Genomic DNA, 12267 nt, shown 5'->3' on the forward strand with positions numbered 1-12267 from the left:
GAGGAATGTTAATGAGCAAAGTACAGTCCTTGTAGTAGAAGGTAAATAATCCAGGAAGAGTCATAATACAGTAAATCAACAGTCTCTCTCCCCCTCTTATCTGTAGCAGATGTTCTTGCCTGGGCTTTATCTCTCTCTCTCAGTAGCAGCATAGCAACAGCAATAGCTCGTAGTTCTCGGGGGGGGGGGGGGGGTTAGGAATGGTTAACTCTGCACCCCATTGACCATCAGGTCTGTTCCTCACTCATAACACCCCCATCCTTCTGGAAATTTTCACCAGGGTGAAAATTAACTAATAAAGCATATTACTGAATTACAGAGTTTAACAAAATACAGAAGTGGTCTTAACTACAAGAATAATACAAGTACACTTTCAATTTAACATCTAGATAAACAATCACTCATTCTCACTCCCCTTTACATGTTGTATTTTAATATCAAATTCCTGTAACAGACTCCAACTTAATAACCTCCTATTTTTATTTTTCATGTTAGCCAAAATTACCAATGGGTTGTGTTCTTAGCTTAGGTGTATATTACAAAGTGTGACCCAATACATGTGTGATTATACTGTGGTACATTACAGAAGTTTGTGCAAATACTAATCTCTATTTTACTTTTAAACTTAACATTCAATCTTCCATGATTTTGTCTTTCTTATTCACATGCTTTGTTCAGAAAAAAATCAAATTCCCGCAAAACCAGATCCTATTATTCAAAGTGGCATTTGGTCAACCTTTGCCTCTCTTCCACTTAACTCTCACGTGGTTTGTGTACTCACCAGTGTGGAATAGGCCTTCATAGACTCCTTTCTCATGAGCTAGCTTATCACCAATGTTTTCCAAACTAAGCCCAGTTGCTGAATTTCCAAACCACTCATTAATTTTAAGCAGGTCACTAATTTTATCTTCAGGATCTTTCATTCTGTTAGTTTCCAGTTTCACATCTGCAGCTGATCCCTCTTGGTCAAAACAACACTTTAAGTTCTGCCTCTCCAAATCACATCTTTGAACAACATCACCAAGTTGTTTATCCTTAAATTCCAAAACAAACTGTAATTATAGACAATAGAGACAATAGACAATAGGTGCAGAAGTAGACCGTTCGGCCCTTCGAGCCTGCACCGCCATTTTGAGATCATGGCTGATCATCTACTATCAATACCCGGTTCCTGCCTTGTCCCCATATCCCTTGATTCCCCTATCTATAAGATACCTATCTAGCTCCTTCTTGAAAGCATCCAGAGAATTGGCCTCCACTGCCTTCTGAGGCAGTGCATTCCAGACCCCCACAACTCTCTAGGAGAAGAAGTTTTTCCTTAACTCTGTCCTAAATGACCTACCCCTTATTCTCAAACCATGCCCTCTGGTACTGGACTCTCCCAGCATCTGGAACATATTTCCTGCCTCTATCTTGTCCAATCCCTTAATAATCTTATATGTTGCAATCAGATCCCCTCTCAATCTCCTTAATTCCAGCGTGTACAAGCCCAGTCTCTCTAACCTCTCTGCGTACAACAGTCCTGACATCCCAGGAATTAACCTTGTGAATCTACGCTGCACTTCCTCTACAGCCAGGATGTCCTTCCTTAACCCTGGAGACCAAAACTGTACACAATACTCCAGGTGTGGTCTCACCAGGGCCCTGTACAAATGCAAGAGGATTTCCATGCTCTTGTACTCAATTCCCTTTGTAATAAAGGCCAACATTCCATTAGCCTTCTTCACTGCCTGCTGCACTTGCTCATTCACCTTCAGTGACTGATGAACAAGGACTCCTAGATCTCTTTGTATTTCTCCCTTACCTAACTTTACACCGTTCAGATAATAATCTGCCATCCTGTTCTTACTCCCAAAGTGGATAACCTCACACTTATTCACATTAAACGTCATCTGCCAAGTATCTGCCCACTCACCCAGCCTATCCAAGTCACCCTGAATTCTCCTAACATCCTCATCACATGTCACACTGCCACCCAAACTTGCTGATGTTATTCTCAATGCCTTCATCTAAATCGTTGACGTAAATCATAAACAGCTGTGGTCCCAATACCGAGTCCTGTGGCACCCCACTAGTCACCACCTGCCATTCCGAGAAACACCCATTCACCGCTACCCTTTGCTTTCTATCTGCCAACCAGTTTTCTATCCATGTCAATGTCTTCCCCTCAATGCCATGAGCTTTGATTTTACCCACCAATCTCCTATGTGGGACCTTATCAAATGCCTTCTGAAAATCGAGGTACACTACATCCACTGGATCTCCCTTGTCTAACTTCCTGGTTACATCCTCGAAAAACTCCAATAGATTAATCAAGCATGATTTACCCTTGGTTTACCAAGCATGAATCATTGATTCGCAAGCACCTTGTTAACAAGCCACTGTTCCTTCAGCATGGTCAAGGCTTCTAAAATCAATCCAGACTTTAAATTTATTTTATTCAAAAGTTTAGGAACAATACTTTTCCCTTTTCCTTCAAAAATATTCACATCACCAGCTTTCATCTCATTACTAACTTTTAACACAAGTGACTGAGAATTCTCACTTTCTCCCGGTGCCACGGTTAACCCTTTCTTCACTGAACCAAGTCTATCTGACCCAAAAGGATTGCATTCCTTTTCAACTAAATCAGATACCTCAGACTTTTCCTGAGCTTCCACACAAGGTTCAGTATCCTGTGACTCCACATCCTGAACACAGGCCAACGGGACATCTGCCTCTCCTAGGCTTTCAATACCAGTCCCCTTTTCAAATTCTAAGTTCCCCTGATCCTCCCAGTTACTCTCTGGGCAACTCCCCTCTGGAGTAAACTCAACCTTGCGGGTTAAAACAACTTCGTCTGCCAACCCAGCAGACTCCGCCAAGGTAGCGGCATCCTTTTCATCTAGGACTGCTCTCATATCTTCGGGAACACACTTAACTTCTCCAACTGAAAACAGTTCTGTCAAGCCAGACAGATCATCCATGTCCAACCCTGGACCTTCTAACTGCCTCATCTGTTTCTCATCTTTACTCTGTGCCTCCATAACCTCCTTCCTCACTCCCAAGTGTCCACCTAGGGGTATCTTGTGAGCCAGCTTCAAAATCTCGTTCCTTGACGACACTAAATCTGCTTCGTCTCCCTTACTTTCCTTAGCTCCACTATTCTTTTCCTTCTCCTCCGGTAACCCCCTTTCATACAAGGTCGGCAAAAATGTCTCCGCTAAATCAACCCTGGACTCATTTAAACTATCTCCTTTCTCAGCCGCCTTTCTAGACATGCTACGAGTGATTGCGCATGCAGGATAAATCTTGGACTCTATGGGCGGGTCCTCAGCATTTACAGGCTTACTTGTCAGCTTCGCTGCTGAATACACGTCACCAGTATCTCTCCAGGTCCGCACTGGAACTGGGGTTTCACCCTCCTTCACAGACACCGTCCCTTCCGAGATAAACTTCTCACGCCCCTCTTGTGCTCTATCTAACTTTGCCTTCCCCGTCGATCTGTTGACCGACTCAATGCAACCAGTCGGGACTGCCGTTTTCCCTTTTCCTGTCTCCTTCTTCGGAGCAAAACACTTAGATGCTATATGACCAGCTTTCCCACAATTATAGCACGTAAAGTTGGGAACCTTCCTGCCAGCCTGCTTTTCCTCCTCCTTACCTTTTCCACTAGCTCCCGGCTTATTCTCTGCCTTAGCCAGTGGGCTTTCTCTACCGTCCCTACTGCCTTTCTGGTAGCTCTTATTTGGGGAAAACTTTGTTTTGTGGGTTAAGGCATACTCGTCTGCTAATTTGGCAGTTGCAGACAGAGTCACTGTCTCCTTCTCATCCAAGTACGTCTTCAAACTCTCAGGGATACAAACTTTAAATTGCTCCATCAGTATTAACTGTAACAGTTTATCATAATCTCCAACGACCCCTTTTGAGGCGCACCAACGCTCACAATTCATTTGCATCTCACGGGCAAACTCTAAATACGTGTGGTTCCATGGCTTTCTCAAGTTCTGGAACTTCTGCTGGTATGCCTCTGGCACCAACTCATAACTCCTCAGTACAGCCCTTTTTACTTCTTCGTAATCCTTAGATTCATCCATAGACAATGCCGAATACGCTTGTTGAGCCTTCCCCCTAAGTACGCTCTGTAACAGAACAGCCCATTTCCCCTTAGGCCAGTTCTGATTCACAGCCACTTTCTCAAAATGGAGGAAGAACTTATCGACATCCATCTCCTCGAATGGAGGTACCAACTGGATCTCCTGACCAATCTTGAACCCCTCATTTGGGTTTGCTGCCCGGTCTCTTCCCTGCGATGCCTTTAACCTCTCCATTTCCAGCGCAAACTGCCTCTCTTTCTCTCTGTCCTCCCTCTGCCTGTCAGCTTCTTCGCTCTACCTGTCAGCTTCTTCGCTCTACCTGTCAGCTTCTTCGCTCTACCTGTCAGCTTCTTCTCTCTGCCTTGCAGCTTCTATCTCCTTTATCCGGAGCTCATGCTCCCTTTCCTCCTTCTCCGCAACCAACCTTAATCTTTCTATCTGTATCTGAAGCTCACCCTCGACTGGTATTTTCTCAGGGAACAGGTCCAATACATCCGACGTGAACACACGCTCGGATACGTAATGCACAGCTATTGCTCTCTGTATATCCAACTTGCTCATCGACGATTTCACTGCCGAGAGATTTAATCGTTTTGCAATGCTCACCAATTCCACCTTCTTGGCAACCTCTAATGCCCCCGAAGTCGGGTCTTTTAAAAATTTGTCAATTTCCATCTCTGCTGGTTTCCGGGTCTGGTTATCCACACAACCAGATCAAATAAGGGACTTCTATCCCGATTCACTGGCCCCCCAATTTGGTAATCAAATCCCGGAGACAAGGCCCCAATTAGTAAACTACACAATACAATATCAAAAATGCAACTATACATATAAAACAAGTTAGCAGTAATAAACCTTAAAAGTGTAGGAATAATAATAATCAATAATAAACAAGCTCTATCGATGTCTAGGGTAAAGGAATTGTCATAGGAAAGTATAGAGTTCAGTTCATAAATGCTGAAGTAGTTATGGTTGTTGTATTGAAATCGTTGGAGAGAGAGAGAGTGAGCGAGAGGTAACAGCTACAGCAGCCAAACCTTCCTTTGCTTTCTTAATCCGTTGTATCGTTGTGGCCATTCAGTTATGACCCCTCTGGTCTTCAGCTAGACCGTTCTTCTGTGGTGGACTCGTCACTCTGGCATGAGTGGACACACACACAAGTCCCCACCGGCCCTGCTGTAACACTGTGAGCTTTACTGACCGATCTCCTGGTTCGGTCTCCGAAGCCCCCACCTTTCTGTGGATTCCCAACACTCAGTCAGTGTCCACTGGTGTGTCTGAAGGGTGTCTCTCCAGACCTGTCTTTTATCCCCACTCACGGGGTCTCAGCTATCCATCAACTCTGAATGACCGTGTCCATCAAATCAGGCCACTCCTGCTGTCTCCTGAGGAATGTTAACGAGCAAAGTAAAGTCCTTGTAGTAGAAGGTAAATAATCCAGGAAGAGTCATAATACAGTAAATCAACAGTCTCTCTCCCCCTCTTATCTGTAGCAGATGTTCTTGCCTGGGCTTTATCTCTCTCTCTCAGTAGCAGCATAGCAACAGCAATAGTTCGTAGTTCTCGGGGGGGGGGGGTTTGGGAATGGTTATCTCTGCACCCCATTGACCATCAGGTCTGTTCCTCACTCATAACATGAGCTAGTACTGAATTGATGAGCTGAATGTCCATCTTCATTCTGTAACAATATTATTTCTGTGGTTTCTTGTCACCCTTACTCAAGGTGTGTTTATAAAGTATTAAATCCATCCAGTGAGTGTTTGTGTTCTTTCAGGAAGTGTTGGGAGTACAGTAAATCGTCATTTCTCTTTACTACGTTGACATATGTTTTACCCTGGGATGAGTCATTTACAGAGTTGGTCCTCATTTTATTTCAGCTTTACAATCCAAATGTGAAAATTTGAAGTAAGAAGTGTCAAAAGGAGGTGACATTCCAGCAACCTACAATGTTTAATACTCATCGTGCTGGAGAGACAACGGAATGCAAAAGTTACTAGACATCTAAGAACTTAACATTTTGACCCTATGACAGAATAAAAAATCCAAGCTGGTAGGAAATAAAAGATATAAAAGGGGAAGCATAGGAAGATTTATCAGTGGAGATGGAAACCTGTTGGGAGTTTTCTGACAGTGTGTGCATGTATATCGCAAACATTCCTTGCCCAGTGACCGGTCAATTGCAAAAATGAAACCATTTCGCTGATCAGAAAGACACCAGGCCTTTGCAATCTGTGACTGTCTTCAGTGCAGTGTCTATAGGCAACTTTTTTATGCCAATCCTGTTACCACCACCATTCATCTACTGGGCTAGTGTTAAATAGGTGGGTTGCTGGGCAGGCTGGAGAAGCCTGTTTCATGGCCTTTACAGAAATAAACAAATAAATCCCTAGACACCTGTGCCCAGTGTTATAGCACTGATAGTAGTAGGACCCACATTTGATATTGTCACCTCAGTTGTAATGTAAAAAAATCAGAATCAGGTTTAATATCACCGGCATATGTCGGCAGCAGTACAATGAAATATCTGATAAATAAATATCGAGAAAACAACTGAGTTACATTAAATATATATGTCCATTAAATAGTTGAAATAAGTAGTGCAGAAAAACAAATAAAAATTGTAGTGAGGTAGGGTTCATAGGTTCAATTTAGAAATTGGATGGCAGACGGGATGAAGCTGTTCTTGAATCACTGGGTGTGTGCCTTGAGGCTTCTGTACCTCCTCCCTGATGGTAACAGTGTGATGAAGGAATGTCCTGGGTGGTGGGTATCCTTGACGATGGACGCCACCTTCCTAAGGCACCGCTCCTTGAAGTTAATCTGGATATGATGGAGGCTAGTGCTCATGATGCAACTGGCTAACTTTACCACTCTCTGCAACTTCCTTTGACTTTGTACAGTGATGCAGCCAGTCGGAGTTGTATACTTGGGATTTATCATCCAAGTGTAAGAAAGAGGAAGATAGTTTTGATTCACGTGTTAAGTAGCAATATGTAGATATTAATTTATTAGCATATGAAACAATTTAAATACATTTCTTAGAATTAACGTTAAATTAGAATGTAGTTATTTTTGTTTCAAAACATGTTAGTTAACTGGCTGCTTGATTTTTATCTAGAATCTCTGCACTAATCACATAGCCACAACTTTGTTATTTTAGTCTAATCAGAACAATCCCACATACAGTATAGGGAATAATACAGGGACAATGCAGAATTTCTGATCCAATGAAGGGCAGTTAAAGAATGGTCTCAGCCCAAAACGTTGACTACTTACACTTTTCCATAGGTGCTGCCTGGCCTGCTGAATTCCTCCAGCATTTTGTTTGTGTTGCTTTGGATTTCCAGCATCTGCACACTTTCTAGGGTTTAAGGAACTCCTTTGGTTTAACTGGGATGGATAAGGTGAAGGCAATCTCCTTCAAGGGAACCTTCAATATAGATACTTTAAATAGGCTGAGCCCAGCTCTTAATGGAGACCTAAGCAAAAGTGAACTCATACCAATTTGCAAATTAGTTTATAAAATGAGTAAGTTTGAGAGTGAATAATATTCTACTGCACAAAAGAAATTCATACATATTGTAGGGCATGGGGCCAGTAAAGGGAATGTAGTTCATTTTTAAAGGTTTTGATACTCTTTCATTGTTGTGAGAGAAGGAAGTTAATCAACAATATTTGAGCTAATTTGCAAAATTTAAGATTTTGCTGTAAGATATTAATTTTATTTTATATATATCTTGCAGATTTCTCAGGACCAGGTTATGATGTCTCACAGTCCACTCCAGATGTTTAAACGCTACCATGACAAGAGTGTTCTGGTGTCTGGGCAGGGGCCAGTCATGGACATTGCTAAAAGGTATCCTTTTGAGAAACTTGCCAGAATCATTGCAGCAAGTTTTTTTTGTCTGTGTGTGTTTTGGTCTAAGAACTCTGAACATCTACAAAGAGCATCTCAAAAGCGTGTGGGGAGCAGAGCTTTACATAGTCGATTCAGTTCTGATATTTTAACATTTTTGAAGATATAGCTACTAGGGGAAATAAAAAGGAATCACTACTGTGTTTTGTCAAAAGGCACTTAATAAGGTGCTATACAAAGGGTTGTTACACAAAACAAAGGCTAATGGGGTTGGAGTATTGCAAGAACTAAGAATTGGTTAGCAGACATGAAACAGGAAAGGAATAAAGTGATCATTTTTATCCTGGCAGGTGGTTACATGGGATGAGAACTGGCCCTTAGGTATTCTACATTCTTGTTCAATGATGCATTACACTGTCTTTTTGTAGATGAAAAGCTGTTAGGAAAGTGAGCTTGAGGCAGGTGCAGAATCTACAAAATAACCCAGAATCGGAATCTGATTCATTATCACTGACTTAATCATGAAATGTTTTGTGGCAGCAGTATAACACAGGCATAGCAAATAAGTTACAATTAAAACAATCAAATAGTGTAAAACAGGAATAGTGAGGAAATAAGTCGTAAACATGAGATCCTGCAGATGCTGGGAATCCAAAACAACACACAGCAAGTCAGGGAGCATTTATGGAAATGACTAAACTGTTGGCGTTTTGGACTGAGACCCTTCTTCAAGATTGGCAAGGGAGGGGCAAAACGTCAGAATAAAAACGTTGGGGGTGAGGATAGCTAGAAGGTGATAGGTGAAGCCAGGTGGGCAGGAAAGGGAAAGGGCTGGAGAGGAATGAATCTGGTGAGGTAGTGTCCGTGGGTACATAGACCATAAAGAATGCTGATGGAAGAGGGTGTGATGCTGTTCCTAAAACATTGAGCATTGGTCTTCAGTCTTCCTGATGGTAGTAATGAGAAGAGGGTCCTTACCGATGGATACCACCACCTTGAGGCACCTTTTTTTTTGGGGGGGAGGCTTGTGCCCACGATGTAGCTGGCTATGTCTACGATACTCTGAATCCTCTTACAATCCTGTGCATTGGCACTTCCATGTCAGACTGTGATGCAGCCAGTCACAATGAACTGTAGGAACCTTTGATGACATACCAAATCTCCTCAAAATCCTAATAAAGTGTGGCTGAAGTACACAGAAGCTCTGGCATAACAGTAGTAGGCGTGCACTGCCACTCAGCCATTTGCCCGTTGGCCCCAGCAGAAGTATCCTCCCTGGCACCGCCAAACACACTCCTGCAGAGTTTTAGCAAGGATGCCTAGGTATTGAGACACAGCCCAAGATACACTTGCCTTCAAAGCTACAGGAAAACACTTCAGCTCTGTGAAAATTAGCATATAAATGCAAGAATTTTTGAGGTGGTCAACCTGAAAGAGTTGCAATAAAACTTCCTTGTGAGCAGAACTATTTGGAAACTTGCGTCTCATTAGCTTGTCTATGTGCGTTTCTGCAATTTGCCTCAAATTGCTGATGGAGTGTTAAGATCAGTAACTCCCCACTCAGTGGGTGAGCTCCCTCAGTGATTTACCGACACTAGCAAACACATTGCTTCTCACAAAGAAACATTATCCCAGTTATCCCAACAAAGGTTAACAGACTAACCTTTTCTCAGACTACTTCTGTTTTTTTTCTGAAGTTGCAGGAATTTGATATGATTTTGAAACAGTGTGTGGGGAAAATATTATTCTATTGCTAACTAAGCAGGTGTATGAGGGGTGTTTGATAAGTTCGTAGCCTAAGGTAGAAGGAGTCAATTTTAGAAAACCTAGCACGTTTAGTTTTCCTACATTTACACACTTAGTCCAGCGGTCGTGGAGCATACGGATCCCTTCTTTGTAGAAGTCGGTGTCTTGGACCTCCAGAAGTGGGCCACAGTACGGGTGATTGATAAGTTTGTGGCCTAAGGTAGAAGGAGATGAGTTATTAACTTCAAACTTTCTGCATAATCACTCAAAGAGTTGACCTGCATGTTCATGTAACGAGAGTTGTATAACTCATCTCCTACCTTGGGCCACAAGCTTATCAATCACCCATCTGTGGACACTGTCTGGAGGTCCAAGATCCGTATGATCCACGACCATTGGACTAAGTGTGTAAATGTAGGAGGGGACTATGTTGAAAAATAAATGTGCTAGGTTTTCTAAAATGGACTCCTTCTACCTTAGGCCATGAACTTAGCAATCACCCCTCGTAGATTCTAGATTCTCACAAGAAAACGGTAGAGAATGTTGACAAATTTCTCTTTTGCACATAAAAATTTTTAGAACTTTAAAAGCTTTATTTGGTGGTCATTGTAATTTGAATGCCATGCATATAAATGAATAAAATGAAAATCACTGACGTAGGTTGAGAAACACAATGCTTTCCAGTACCAACGACCCGGGTTCATTTCCTGACACTGCCTGTAAGGAGTTTGTATATTCCCTGTGCTCCGGTACAGCCCAAAGATGTACTGGTTGGTATGTTAATTGGTCATTGTGAATTGTCCCGTGATTAGACTAGAATTAAATCGGGGGGGGGGGGCGGCACGGCTCAGAGGGCCAGAAGGGCCTATTCCGTGCGGTATCTCAACCAGAAAATGGAAGCTTCAGTCTGAGCACAGCTACTGTGAACATGACAACTTCACAGAATGATAGAATTTCCATTCATTTCCAAAGGCAAATCCCAAAATAATAAGGACATTTCCGAGCTGAATAACCTTTTTTAAAAATGTGGTATTCTCTTCTGTGCGCAGTCTGTGCATTTTAAAAGTATTTTGAAACTTGTCAGCAATACCCGAGTCTGACAAGTGTTGAGTACTGAGATTGGGGGTAGTGAATCCAGTGTTACAAGCTGATAATTCAATTGCTTAATGCATGGATAGTAATCCTGGTCCACAGTATGTGTGATGTAGGTGCACAAAGCTGCTAGACATGCGGGGCACATGGTGTCAATCTGCATTTAACACATAGTTGACACCAGCTGCACAATGTGTCTTCCTGCTAGCAAAATCCATGAACCGGCTTGGCATCAAACATTGAAGATAGCCTTGGCCAGAGATTTACTACCTGCTCTAGTTACAGCACCAATTCCCACCTGAGGCACTTCACAGGAACCCAAGGCCTTGATCTTTAATGTCCCATTTTATCTTCTCATTTGGAGTGATCACGCCCATCATTGGACTCGTTTTGCTGATGTGGCTACGAATCCATCGATATCACTCTGACCACTTGCCCCACCAGTTTTTGCCACAACAGCCTCCGACTTCCATCTGACTGCTTTCTCCCTCCAACTAGTATGACCTGTTGATTTTTTTTTCAACTAGCACTGCTGTGCCACGGGAAAAAGTGGAGGGAAGAAAAGATTTTTATAGCATCTGTGAATTTTGACAATAATTAAAGCGTTTAACTTTAGTTCTCAATCATTGCTGTATATTGGCACCTTTTACTTTGGACATACAAAGTGACTTTGGTCTTGGGGTTAAAACATTTCAAGGTCCTTAATGGGATTTTTATTAAGCTAGGTATGACACTGAGGCACACAACTTTATATTTAAATTCTTGGGAGAGATTCAAAAGAATAGTAGAAGTTTAGGAAGCAATTACAAAACTTAAGAAACAGCCAACAAGTTTGTAGCAGTGGAAGTCTGCAAGAGGCCATAATTGGAGGTGGACAGAGATCCTGGGGAATTTCTGAGAGACAATGGAAATCTGCTTGTAAAATCTTATTCCAGTTATGGTGTTGTACACTTTCTCACTAGGATCTAGTCATCACCACTGGTACTCTTCACCACCACCTGAACAATCCACTGACATTTCACGGTACTTCCTTTAAAAAAGTTTTATTTCCGAGATTCATGATTTAATATTGAAGTTTTTCTATCCAAGTCACTCAGGTCACAACAATTACTTTAGAAGTGTCATTTAGGTGATATTCTCTCCCCCTTCCTCCTTCTGGCACTCTGGGAAAGTTCACTGTCAGCTATATGCATTTTACTTTAACTAAAATTATGATTCTTAACTCCCAGACCAGTATTGGTTTTACTCGTGTTATTACCATAGAGATGTTACGCGAGGCATTTCCCTTACTGGATATGATGGATCATGATAGAAAGCCTATTTTGTCGGTAAGTCTTGGTTTTACTTAAGCTCGTTAGTTTCAGTTACTGATGATTGCTCCAAATGGTCACTTTTTTTTAAACTTTGAAGATGTAATTTTTTTTCTTAATTACTCTTGAGTTTTTTTTGTGTGAACGTGTGGCGAATTTACTGCACATTCCTCTTACTAATTAGATT

General features: G+C 42.0%; 2 protein-coding genes across 3 annotated transcripts in view; one reads left to right on the forward strand and one right to left on the reverse strand.

Annotated features, from left to right (window-relative positions):
• Positions 1-12267, forward strand: part of LOC140741767 (haloacid dehalogenase-like hydrolase domain-containing 5) — a 42703-nt gene that overhangs the window by 16085 nt on the left and 14351 nt on the right. For both annotated transcript variants that reach the window (XM_073072139.1, XM_073072140.1), the window contains 2 exons: positions 7820-7932; positions 12005-12098. In XM_073072139.1, coding sequence (XP_072928240.1) covers positions 7820-7932; positions 12005-12098 — 207 coding nt within the window. The remainder of the gene's footprint in view (positions 1-7819; positions 7933-12004; positions 12099-12267) is intronic.
• Positions 2191-4856, reverse strand: LOC140741766 (uncharacterized). The gene is made up of 2 exons (XM_073072138.1): positions 4396-4856; positions 2191-4353 (listed from the first exon to the last, which is right to left on the reverse strand). The coding sequence occupies exon 2, from the start codon at positions 4308-4310 to the stop codon at positions 2349-2351; it is 1962 nt and encodes a 653-aa protein (XP_072928239.1). The 5' UTR covers positions 4311-4353; positions 4396-4856; the 3' UTR covers positions 2191-2348.

This window comes from Hemitrygon akajei, chromosome 19 (assembly GCF_048418815.1).
Source record: "Hemitrygon akajei chromosome 19, sHemAka1.3, whole genome shotgun sequence".
Lineage (NCBI taxonomy): Eukaryota > Metazoa > Chordata > Chondrichthyes > Myliobatiformes > Dasyatidae > Hemitrygon > Hemitrygon akajei.